Here is a 13,263-nt window from a genome sequence, read left to right as displayed (position 1 = left end):
TTCCCAAATGCAGGGTCTGGGTCTTTATGTTGGCTCTGGAGTTTAGTTTTGCTTTCAGTTTTACAGTAAGATTCTTCATTTCTCTTAAAATTAAGTAAAATGTTGCAGCAAATTCTTCATGCCAAAAATCACTGGAAAGCATGAACACTAGATGAGGGGAAAGAGAGCAAGACATTCTGGGTGCTTGTACACATAACACCATTAAAGTGACATCTTCATCACGTGTACATTTTGTGTGGCTTAATGGTGTCACAGTGTACACGTGCAAGATGTAGGCGGGGTTTAAATGACTGCATCATTGAAAACTAAACTTCATCCAGATGTAGTTTAATTTGCAACATGAACGGTGCATGCCTCCGGCAGCTGGAGGGGCACAGCTGCACCGCCACCAGTGGAAACCCAGCAACGGGGAGTGGGGAGCTCCCACAGATGCCACCAGCACTGTCAGTGGCAGGGGGTAAGGGAGGCGAACGGCGACCACAGGTCAGCGACCACCTGCAGGCACCACCAGCAGCGGCAGCCAGGGGCAATCAGGGACCACCTGCAGATGGTGCTGGCAGCGGGGTGGTGAGTGGTGACTGCCCACAGGGGTCACTGATATTGTTGGCAGCGCTTTTTTGCAGGGGGTGCACTGCCACGCTTATGGGGGTGCACATGCACCCGCGTGCACCTCTTATACATCGCCCCTGATTTGTAATGTCGCAAATTGCAATGATGTAGCTGTCAGCTTGCCCTCTGGCCACGAGAGGTGGGCAGGCTCCGCAAGAAAGGATCAGGCCCCTCACCACTTATGCCTTCAGCAGGCTCCTACAGCTGACAGGATGCCTGGGGCCACCTGGAAATGGGCTAGCTTGCCCCTGGGGCAGCATGGAAAGGCAGTGGGAAGATGACTGGGTTTACTGGCCGCAGCAGAAGGTGGCAGGGATGGTGCACAGGGTGCTGGAAGCCCGGGTGGGCTACTAGTTGGCCGGGTGCTGCTCCAGCCTGTGGGTGCCCAATCCAATGCTTTCCTGAGCCTGCCTCTAAAAAGAGATGGTGCAGTACCCCGTGCACCACCCCTGCCACCTTCTGCAGCCACTAGCAAACCCAGCCCCGCTTCTGCTGCCTTCCCACACTGCCCCAGGGGCAAGCCAGCCCACTCCCAGGCAGCCCTAGGCATCCTGCTGGCCACAGGAGCCTGGAGAAGGCAGAAGCGGTGAGGATCTTTTTTCTTTTCTTTTTTTTTTTTTGTTTTTTTTGGTGGAGTTTGCCCACCTCTCCTATGGCTGGGGGGGAGAGCTGCCAGGAAGCCAAGTAGCCCTTGAGCTGTGGGGGTCTCAGTCCTTCTCTCTGCAGTGGCAGCACCCCCTTAGACCACCCAGGTGGGCTGCTAGCAGGCTGGGTGCTGCCCCAGCTCGGGGTCAGGGAAAAGTTGAATTGGGCTGGGGGCTACCTCCAAGCTGGGGGCACTAGCAGCCCACCTGGGTGGCCTGAGGGGGTGGTGCTACTGTAGAGGGAAGGACCAGAGCCCCCCACAGTTCAGGGGCTGCTTGGCTTACTGGCAGCTTGCTCCCGACTGTGGGAGAGGCAGGCAGGCTCTGCCAAAAAAAGGATTGGACCGCTTGCTGCTTCTGCCTTCAGCAGATGGCTGCTGAAAGCAGAAGTGGCAAGGGGCCTGATTCTTTTTTCCCCCTGACAGAGCTTGCCTGCTGCCAGAGGGAGGGAGTGGGTGGCAGTGACCTACCAGTAGGTCAAGCAACACCTGATCTGCAGGAGGCCCTGGTCCTTCCCTCCATGGTGGCAGTGCCCCCCAGGACTGCCCAGGTGGGTTGCTAGCAGGCTAGATGCTGCCACAGCTTGGAGGCAACAGCTGGCCTGATCCAACTCTTCCCCAACCCCGAACTGGGGCAGCACCCAGCCCACTAGCAACTCACCCAGCAGGGGGTGCTGCTGCCATAGAAGGAAAGACCAGGGCCCCCTGCAACTCAGGGGCTGCTCGATCCACCTGCAGCTCACCTCCCAGTTGCAGGCAGGTTATGGCTCTGACAGAAAAAAAAGGAGCGGGTCCCTTGCTATAACAGGATGGAAAAATTTAAACGGTTTAGTCCTTGGGGTTTTAACCTTTTAACCTTTTCAGTTTAGGGGACATAGATTAAAACCTTGGGAATTAAACCCTAATCATGTGTACAAGCACTTTCTAAGACCCAGAAGTCTTTGCTCAAGTGTAGCAGCATTAGACTACATCATCAGAAGAGAAACCAAAATTAAGAACCATCTCATGAATCTTCTTCTTCTTCCTGATCTAGTCCAGCCAGGCTTGTTATAAACTGGTGCTAAAAGGTACTGGTTTGTGTATATATGCAAAACAGTTGTCTGCTGGACACAATCAGACATGTCCATGTGGTTACATTACCCTTTAGAGACATGAAGTAAGCAATAAACCCCAACCTTATGACCAGTGATAACTAATGGAACAGAGGGCACAGACTGGTCATTTTGGATATGAAAAAACAGAGTTCTGCATGCATTTTCATTGATGGCCACAGTATCATACAGGTAAGACTCCTGTGAATTAGTGGGGTTGAGCAGGACACAGCCAGGAACCCATGCTGACCCATTTACAAAGACTGAATATCCTTGTGATAGAGGAGTTAAAGATGGCAAGGTTGTGGCTGTTCACTTGTGGGCTAGTTTTGTTTTCTTCTTAGGGTGGGCACTGTTATAAGCAAACACCCACTCCGCCAGAATGACATCTGTAATCAGAACCCTTGCAGGCAGTTTGCTTGTGCCCTTCCAGCAACCCAGACTGGCTGGCACTTCCCTAGGAATATCATTAGCTGGTAATGAACAAAAAAAAATGGAGCATGTGATCCATGCTTGTGATGACAATTGTTTTGCCTGTTGAGGGATTTTCAAAACGGATATGCAACCCTTTAGATGTATTGGTTTCTTAACCAGTATAAAATACAGATTAGATTACATGCCAGGCAAAGACAGCTTATCTATTTATTCACATTTATAAAGTGCTGCACCAATGCTCTGGGTCCTGCACAAAGGTTAAAAGCACCTGAATAAGTCAAAGAAATCCTGGAAGGATGTTTTGCCTCTCCTGCAACCCTAAATCACTGCTAGAGGGCCTTCTTCTTGGAGGAAAAGCATGGAGAGAAAGATGTATCTTGTGGCAAGATGCCCTGAAAAGCAGCAAATCCTGGCTGTGGTCTACCTCATGGAGACTGGGAGAGGGGTACATTTCAGCATAAAATGGGACCTCACTGAGAACATCTGTTCAAACTAGGGCTGTTAATGTGAGCAAGTGCCTCAGCTCATTTCAGTAGCCATAAAACCTCAAAGGCAGTAAAGAGTGAGCTAGTCTTTCCTATAACTAGGACCCAAACCATATGGGGCTTTATTGACCACACAAATTATGCACAAGAACAAGGATGCAAAAATCCCTGAGTGCAGGGAGCAGAAAGCAGAGCAGCAGATTAAGCAGGAGAACAGAATTGAATTGGTACTCAGAGATGGCATAAAGCTTAATTAGTGAGTTTGTGACCATTTCTTACACTGATATCTTATAAGGCTGCAGTGTGATACAGGATAGGAGCATGCCAAACTGATTTGTCACTCAAATCACATCCAATATTATTCAGGTTCCGCTTCTTTGTTTCTGCTCTGCAAGTCTCTGAGTGGTCTCATTTTTTCCCTTTTCTGTGTTTTTGTCCTTATCTCAAGATGTTCTCAGATCAGCCTCTACATCTGTCCAGATGACGATACAACAACAGAGCTCTTCTCCAAAGAAACAGATGCTCCTTTCCTTTGTGCAGCATCCATCCCATGCATTTTCAACCATATTCTCTTTGTGCAAGGGAATATCCTGTGTTTTGCTTTTGTGAAGAAGCACAAACTTTCCCGTTAGTCTGGGCTCAAATGTCTATTTCCCTGCTTGTTCATCTCAAACTGTTCTAGGGAGCATCCTTCCAATTCTTCTCACAAGACCAACCCTTTCAGAGGGGACAAAAGCAACATCTCCAAACCTGAGATAGTAACTGGCTAAATGGAATTTGGACCCAAAGAAAGGTAGCCTTGCTCTCAGTTTTCCTCATTCTGAACAGACTCTCCCCCTTGTGCCTTTGTCTTTGGCCCACAAACATTTATTCTGCATTCTAAGGCTAGGTACAGACATTAAAAAAGCCCAAATTAATATAAGTTATGTGATTTTTCTGTAACCTGCATAGTTTAGATAGGTAGCAAACAGAACACACAGGGTGCAGACAGAAGTGCAGCTCCCCGCTACAAGTAAGAATGCATTGCAGGAAGTCTTCAATGATCCTACAGACCAAACAGAAGTTCACTGTTGTTCTGGGGGGAAGGGGAATTTAGCTGCTGGCTGGGAGCCTGCAGCCAGTTTCCCCTAGCAATGGCCCTCCTGAGCTCATACTGTTTTCAGAATGGGAAGGGGAGCAAAGGGACCTTCTAGGGGTTCCCCAGCAAGTTTAGGAGGGTGGAGCAGGTGGGTTGGATCTCCTCCACCTCACGGAGGGGAGCTCCAATCCATCCATCCCACCCTCCAGCACAGGCTAGAAAACTCCCAGAAAGAACACCCTCCGTTCCCTTTCCCCCCTCCCGTTCTGAAAACAGTGACAGGCTGGGAGGCAGCGCAGACAGAAGTTACTGAACATGCTCTGTTTTGAAATGTCTCCATCAGAACCCGCATGCAATGAGGGGGAAGGAGTCAGATTTTTGTGGGATAAGGCCCTTTTAAAGTGCTTTTCAACTGTGCACTTGTTTCATCACAGCTGTGGAGTGCTTTCAGAGGCCAGATTAGGAGAAAATTGTCATTTCTGTTTGTGACCTGTACATTTGCCCGGGGGTGGGGACAGCAAATCTTAGACTGGGTTCTGCCATTTTTAAATCAGTCTATATGTGTCAGACTTCTATTCTGTTATGGGTATAAACTAGTTTTGTGCATTGAACTTCTGTTTTGTTATGAGTATAGATCAGCTTCCAATGAGTTATACAGGTAAAAGTGTAATGTGTGTACCTGGCCTAAGTGAGACAGCTTTGTGTTGCATTGCTGCTCACTACTCTGGCTCAAACAGCTCACAGGACTGAAAGTAGCAGAAACCCACTGCCTTGGCTTAGTAAAGCACTCTGGGATGCACAGAGTATGAAAGGCACTACATAAAACCAAATCCCATTTTATTATTTTTTCCTTCTGACGGGATTACCAGTCCCAGTGATGAATGTCTGAATAAATGCTAAGAATCACTTAACATTTTGGCACCTGATCCAGGGAGGCAGTGGCTGAGGGGGACAGTATTTATTTAATTGTGGTTATTCTTGTTTTGATCAGCTTATTTTCCATTTTAGCTTTCAACCAAAGGATTAACACAAGAAAATGAGAGCAATTATTCAATTTCCGAGAAGGTTTTGCAGTATGCTAATTTAACATACTTCTCACCCACTAGGGACAGCATCAGATTCCCTTGAACGCATTTCAGCAGAGATCACACAAGCTGGTTTCCAAAATTGTTTCAATCTTCTTTTTTTCCTGGAGAGCAGGAAAATGCATTCATGGAATTCCGAAGTGCCCCAGATGAAAAAGGAGGGAATTAATATTGCAGGCCCTTGATCACAGGGAGCTGTATTGAAAGCAGACAGAATTGATTCCACATGATCTGCCTGGGATGTGGGAAGGGTATCTACTTCTTTAGCTTGCATCACCTAGTCTGAAGAAAAATATTCTGCCCACTACTTGGACTTTCCTGCCTCCTGAGTCCCTAGTGCACTCAAACCCAATCACACACAAAGCTCTGCAGAGGAAAGCAAAATTGCTGCAGACAAACTGGGATTATTTAATTTAGAAAGGAGACAAGCTAATACCAGGGTATTGATAACTTCTGATTAGTCCCTTCCATTCACACTGCCTCATAATGACAGACCATTAGTGTCACTTGAAATTAACGGCTGGTAAATCTGAAAGCAAAAGACAGGCACTATTTCTGTAACGTGTATCAAAGTCAGCTTGTGGAATTCACTGCCCCAGGAGAGTGCCACATGCAGGGGCTACATTTTAAAAGTAGCTGAATAAAGTGTTATGATCAATACTAACTTTTATAATGTAATAGAATTGATTTGGGGATAACCATGCTTCATGAGCTCAGATGGGTGGGATCAGGATGGAGTTCAGCCCTCCTCCAGTCTTCATACAAAATTACAGAATTACCCATAGACTGGTATGCACCTCAAAGGGACTAACGGTCTGCTTACCCGTTCTGCATCAGCAGTTCCTGGGGCTCTGTGAGAAAAGGCACAAAGTCACGGTGTGCCGTCTCCCACAGAGGGCATCTGACCTCTCACCTATGAAAACGCCCCCCTGTCATATGTAGACAAAATGAGAGGCCTGTGTGCATGACACTTTAAAGCAGGCTAAATGCTTTCGCACCACTTTAATGGTGTTGCTGTTTGCATACCTCGGCAGCATCTTGTGCATTAATTCCAGCCGCTGTCGGAAATTCAGTGGCATAATGCGCCTTAAATGACTTGGGGGTGCAACAAACTACAACTCCTTTGAGAAGTTTTAGTTTGCTGCCCCTACAGCCGCAGAGCGAAGCACTGGGCTCCGTGCAGCTCCGTGGCTCTGCAGGAAGCCCTGCAGGCAGCCTGGCAGCAGCCCGGGAAAGCAGCTCCGCCCAAGAAGAGTGGTGAGCCTGATCTTTCCCCCACTTGCCCCCTGGAGCCTTCTTGCCTGAGCTGCACGGGGGCCTGGTGCTTCCTCCCACAGCTGCAGTGCTTCCCAGGACCGACTGAGCTGGGTGCCTGCGGGTGGGTGTCTCCTGGAGAGGAGACCACCCACCACTGCCATGGAGAGAAGCGCCAGCCCCCCCCACCTCCTTGCAGCCCAGGGACGGCTCCACCCACCGACAGCTCATCCTCCCCACCAGAGAGACAAGTAAGTCAGTGGGGTGTGTGCACAATACGAGGGTTTAATCAGCCCTAAATTGAAGCAGTGTTTTTTAAAACCTGCTGCTTCCATTTAGGGCCCCCGTTTCAGAGGAGTTAACACTGTTTGAAGCAGGCTTTCATCTCAAGCAGATGTTCCTTTGGGCTTCCAGGCAGTTCTGAAGGCAATACGTCCCTTCTTTATCCCCTTTGAATTATAAAGCCTGGAACACACAGCCTTGGGCAATGGCACTTGTGCAGGCTTAGGAGGAGGGTAGAGCATACTACAGGTCCATGCTTCAGCTGTTCCAGATCTTATCTCCTTCCCAACCATTCACATGAGCAGAGGAGAACATCAGGCTCATTGCCTTTTGGATCCAGGTTTCTGTTGAATTCATCTCAACCTAAATAAGTGCAAGTTCCACAGACAGCTTTGCTCCCATGTCTACTTCTCTCCAGAAGGCCTGTGAATCAGCACACACAGGCCCTGTGAGTACAGTTTCTACCTGCCTGTAGATTGCCAACTCTGACTTTTTCCTCCACGTCCAGCCCCAGCCTCACCCTTCCTGAAGACTACCTGGTCTCAGGAATAGAGCTAGTTGCTTGTCTTGGCATAAATAGGAAAAAAAAAAATGAAGTTGGGGTCCAAACACGAACCTGGGCTTGCCTGCAGGGAAACAGAAAGTAAGAAGAGGGAGGCAGAAGAGGGGGGAAGGACTGGTCTGATATTGACTGTGACTGTTTGGCTGCCTGAGATGCTGCTGGTGCTACTGTGCTGCTTACCAAGGTATTACCTGTTGTCATTTAAAGTGGTGGACTGAGCTGAGGCTGTAGGAGAGGAGGAGGCCTCACTGGGGCACACTACCGTGTCATGTAGAGGCCCCAGCGCCAGTGAGAGCGCGCCTTAACACACATATACAGTCGCACATGTCATGAGTTTTGCTTGTCAGCAGCTTGAGGTCCAGTTTCCCAGAAACCCCTGAACCTATCTCCTTGAAACCTGTCAGGCGTCATGCCCTCAGAAAGGTCTACCATTCTTGCTGTTTTCATCCAAATCTTCGAAAAAATGACAAAGTTATAGGCAGTTTTGTGTTTCCCCAGTATAGCCTACGGGCAAAACACTGAAACAGTTTTGACGACACGAAATAGAACAATGCTTTCGAAAGGAAACAAAACTCAAAACAAAACACTGTCCCGTTGAAATGGCAAAACAGAAGTCAAAACGAAACGGTGCTGTTTCACACAGCCCTAACACATTGTACTGTACAAGATCCTGGAAGAGTTTTGATTGGTCCTGATCTAACCAGATGACATGGAAAATGCCCTCTGATTAAAAGTAAAACTAGAATTCTTTGTTTTCCAGGTAATCCCGGCCTACAAACACCCCCTTAGCGCTGCCCTTTACACATATGCAAGTGTATGCAAAGATAAACAATTGGAGTCAGAGCTAAGAAGCTCACGAGCATCTCACATGGTTTTTCTCTGACTGTCTAAGAGTTGCAACTTTGATGTAAAAAATATAAATACCCTTCATTATGGGGTTTACTCTGCATTTATAAACAAGAAAATTAAAAATACCAGTAACTAAAATCCTAATTAGAATTAACTACTATAATTTTTACTAACCTGACACACTCAACAATGCAATGGCCAAATTAAAGTTACAATCAAAATCAATTAAATCAACTGATAAACTCATGACTGCAAGTGAGTGAAAAATGAAGCCTTCACTCATGAATGAGCCAGATGGGAAATTGCTGTATCCAAACTAAAATGAACAAGGTTCCAGGTGTGAGGTCACACAGAAAGGAACACGGCGTGTTTCTCCACGGAAGCAGCACTAGTTTCATATTCACATACCACCAGCACTGTTGAATAGCTGCTGTTAGGAACCAAGGGGTTTTCAAGTGCTAACTTGTGCATGACTCACCCTTTAACTGTTCAGCAAAACAGCTCTGGGTGCACCTTGATAGCAAAAATATCTGGACAAAATGATATCCATTGCTCTGTTACACATGAAGAACTTCTTTTTGTCATCCAACATTTACAGAGCTGCCAGTGCAGCACTTTCCATTGGTACTATATTTAATTAGCATTGTAACATGTAAGCTATAAACTGGCACAGCCAAACATGATCCCGCTCAGGCGTGTGCACCAAAACAGACTCTAAGGGCATCTCCTCTTCTTGGGTGCTTGGGATAACAGAACTACTTGGATTCACAACTGCACTGGCTACTACCTAAAAACATTCAGTTATGTGAATAACGCTACCATACTAGTTCCAGGCAGCAGCACCAGGAACTTCCTGGGTTTATTCAAAGTATGATTTTAGGTCAATGCAAAAATGTTCAATGCTTCACATTTGCTAGGAGTCCTTGTCTCATGCCTTAAGAATGCAAGGCTCAGTGGTCCTACACTCCAAGAAACTCTTGCAAATCTACTGATTACGTTTCTATTCTCATTGGCTAGATCAGTGGTCGCCAAAGTGGGGTGCATGGAGCCCAGGGGGTGCGCAAGACGATCCATTGGGGTGCACGAAGAAAATATTAGAACTTGTATTTTTATTTATTTTTTATCTAAAAAAATAAGAAAGAAATTAAGCTTTACTAATATTTAATATACAGATTGACACTGGCGCCCTCACTCAGTCCATATATTGGACGGTCACATGTCACGTACGGTACGTGAGATATCCTGAGGGAAGAAGCATTCGTTCACTTTCACCGTCTTGCGGCATACTACAGTTTATGTGTGCCCAGTTAAGTGGATTTACAAATTATATTATCTAGTTTTAACTAAACTAACCCTCACCAAATGGACAAGTGGCTTAAAAAGATTCCTGCAAAGAAACTGCGGATTGAAGATAATACTAATAATGCGAGCACAAGCGAACAGCAAGAAAATGGCAGAGCGGACACTTCTCCTACTCCTAGTACGAGCTCTTCATCAGCCACATTACAAGGTAAAAACAATGATGATCTAATCAGATCTGACAAGAAGTCAGCCCCAAAAATTCAAAATTATCAAGAAGACTATTTGAAATATGGTTTTACATCCATTATCGTTAACAGTGAACCTCACCCTAAGTTAAACCAAGATTTTCAAAAAGAATGAAGCATATTCAATCACATTGCTCTCACTAAAAAATATTATTACTACTAATAATGTTTTTTTTAGTGAGAGCAAAAAGGTTTTTTATACTGTTAATAAATAAAAAAAATTTTAAAAAATATTATTTCATCTTTATCTCATCCTTTTTAAATTTCTATTTGTATCTATGTTTTATAATGTACATAATATATTAGTACAGTAGTACATGTATATAATTTATAAATAAATAAATAAATATACATATATATGCATGCTCAAAAATTTTTTGCTGATAGGGGTGTGCAATCAAAAAAGTTTGGAGACCACTGGGCTAGATAGTGCCAGATATCCCAAAAGCATTCTTAACATGAGTACCATCCTGGGGTGCAGGGAGGACACACTGAAATATATGATGGTGTCAATGACAGGAGAAAGGGGCCAGTTTGTAGTAGTTGACATAATCCATGCCCTGGCCAGGGATAGTCTTAAAATTAACATGTATTCTATTCTGTGTGCCAGGAATGTCCACTAGTTCACAAATTTAACAGGGACAGACGCCCTGTCAGAAGCATTGATTTCACTTTTAACATGAAACACATTACTGGAGGAGCAGTACAAATCTAGATTCACCTTAGCGCTAGTTCATGTAAGTCAGGCTCACATGCTTGAACTAGCAACACATGGCAAAATATTTGCCACAAAGTACTCCAGAGCTCAGCCTTTGTGTAGTTTCAAAACTATTGCTAAAATAAGTTTTTATTTTGAAAATGTGACACACTCCGTTTTGTCTTCTTTCACAGCCAAATTCCTATTCTTTGGGAAATTGTGATGAAAACTATATTTTGTGAGTGCAAAAACAATCAGAAAGGTGTCACCAAAGAAACTCACTGTTTTGACATGTTTCTAGGGCTTGTACCTGCAGCTGCAAAGAGCTCCCTTTACTCCAATCGCCATCCTTTTAAACACCATTTCAGGATGGGAGAAATAAAATGAGGATCATAGATAGACATAAGAAAAGCCTGGAAAGAAAAATGTCAGGAACTTTACTAACTTCTGTAATGGCATTCTACGTTTCCTTTCCTACACTCTTCATTAGCTTGTATGGACTGATGTAGGTGGTAGCAGCATTCCACTATCCTCATTAACTATCCTCACTTAGCAACCACAGGTAATCTATAGCAATGTTATAGGGATTGTACAATTTATTTCTTTATTCACTTAAAAATGAATAAACTTCTCTACTTGAATGCCCATGTCATTATGTAGCCCTGCTGACCAAAGAAGCACATCTACTACCATTTGGAAAATTGTACTCAGACCCTTCTCGACTTTTCATCCATAATCTTATAAGGGAGTAGTCCAGTCTACATTTGCTTAATTGTAGGTAGATTAATATCCATTTGGCCTAAATGTTTGCCAAGCTGTTTCAACACCTCTAATCACTATTGCCTCCGTATCATCCAGGACAAGTCATTTACCCTCTTGGTCAGATTCTAACACTACTTTACATGAACAGCACTTCCCAATATCCTAGATATCTCCCTGTACTAAAAGCCCTGCCACAGAACAATTAAATCATACCATGGCTTTTCAATGCAGGCTGAGGGGCTCCTCCTCTTCTCTCTCAGCTGCTTGCTGTGTTCATCTCCAGCAGAAGACCCTGCGCACTCACTGTAGACCTTCTTTCCAGATACTAAACCCTGTAATTCTTCAGCATAATCAGTTTGCAGGGCTTTGGCACCAGCTTACAGAAAAAGAGACTCATAAAAAACTTCAGCTCCTAATCAACACATCTCTTTACTCCATCTTTTTCTCCTTTTTTAATTACGACCAGATGTTGTCACTCCAGGGTGACTACCCCAACCACTGTGCTGTGCTCAGCCTAGGCTTTTTGCAATCTGTACCTCCTGTTCCTTATTCCAGAGGGGTTTTAGTTTTCATAAATCCTTGCTGCTAATTTGTCGCCAAGCTCTACAGGAGGGTCCAGTGTGCGTGTGCTACTTTTTCGCTCTCTGGAGCTGTTCTGAGCAGTGTGCTGGACAGTGTGAAGAGGACAGTCTGGCATTACAGACCTAAGGGCTCTCTAGCAGCTAGTGCATTTCCATGGTGTACGACTGACAAACTTCAGCTGCTAGTTTTCAAACTGTGCAGCAGCCCAGACCCACCTCCCTGTGGGGAGGGGAAAAGAGAAGGAGGGGGAGGCCAGTTCATTTGAAGCAGCTCTTTTCACAATAAAAGCCCTGCTTGCTGCTGCTTAAACACAGAGGGCTGCATTCAGCCACAAGACACAGGTAAGGAAAAGTTAAAAGAAATGAATCCCTACCTTCCTCTTCTCCAAGAACCCAAATTACAGCATAGGCTATAGAAAATGCACCATGGGATTGTATTAACCCTTGAGATCAGCCATGGATGAGTAGAAGCAAAATTCAACTAAATGCAAAGATGTCTGAGAGGAAATCCTTTCATTGTCTTTATAGTATTATTTTTCTTTTCCATCGGCACATAACAGAGGGTCACGTCTTGCTATTTCATAAATATTCAAACATGCTAGGATATTTGAACCACATTTCTTATATAGGCTTGTAACAAACAATAACATTGGACTAACAATTATCACAGCTTTTATCATCATCACAGGACCTCAAGGCCTTTTATAACCACTATTTCATTAAGCAGTAGTAATCACTGGCATTAACCTATTGACAGGCAGAGGTATTCCCATATGGTGATGTGTTGCCTATATTACACTGGAGACGTGTAAGGTTGAAAAACCTAATATACCGCTCTGCCCTTTCCTCCTCCCACCCCAGCACATTGAAATGAACCTAGCCTCCATATCACTGTCAGCAAACCAATTGCTAGTGCAGATGACCTCTTTGTAGGGTAAATTCCATTCAGTGCAGGCTATATCAACTGAGCACCACTGTGGAGCCAATAAATTGGCACAAACAACAGGCTGTCATCTGTAACAGATTTGCCAGCTGCCTCATCCAATAAACCTCCTTCATTCACCAGGTGAGAGTCCTCTCTAACCACCTTGTGATGACCCTTGCCTGGTAACCCCCACAGTATCTTCCCACTCTCCGGAAATGGCCACTCTCCTTCCAATCTAGCCCTTCCCCTTCTAGCCCCCTGGGCCATCTGCTGTCTTCCCACTATAATTCAGAAATGACTTTACTGTTCTGGCTCAGAGTTCACCTGCTTCCACTGTATTGCAGGCTAAGTCATAACTCTCTCTGTGGCCTTCTACTT

General features: G+C 45.1%; 1 protein-coding gene and 1 long non-coding RNA gene across 3 annotated transcripts in view; one reads left to right on the top strand and one right to left on the bottom strand.

Moving 5' to 3' along the window:
• LOC149864648 (uncharacterized) overlaps window positions 1-8,567 on the top strand; it is a 51,161-nt gene extending 42,594 nt beyond the window's left edge. Inside the window, exon 3 of the long non-coding RNA XR_016442209.1 lies at window positions 8,285-8,567. This is a non-coding gene — a long non-coding RNA (uncharacterized LOC149864648). The remainder of the gene's footprint in view (window positions 1-8,284) is intronic.
• GASK1A (golgi associated kinase 1A) overlaps window positions 1-12,133 on the bottom strand; it is a 59,487-nt gene extending 47,354 nt beyond the window's left edge. For both annotated transcript variants that reach the window (XM_090046426.1, XM_090046427.1), the window contains exon 1: window positions 11,593-12,133. In XM_090046426.1, the coding sequence (XP_089902552.1) occupies window positions 11,593-11,595 (3 nt within the window). In that variant the 5' untranslated portion in view covers window positions 11,596-12,133. The remainder of the gene's footprint in view (window positions 1-11,592) is intronic.
• Window positions 12,134-13,263: the final 1,130 nt, after the last annotated feature.

The sequence above is a fragment of the Crocodylus siamensis genome, chromosome 5 (assembly GCF_052110815.1).
Source record: "Crocodylus siamensis isolate JL-2025a chromosome 5, ASM5211081v1, whole genome shotgun sequence".
NCBI lineage: Eukaryota > Metazoa > Chordata > Crocodylia > Crocodylidae > Crocodylus > Crocodylus siamensis.
This window is presented reverse-complemented; position numbering and strand designations above follow the sequence as displayed.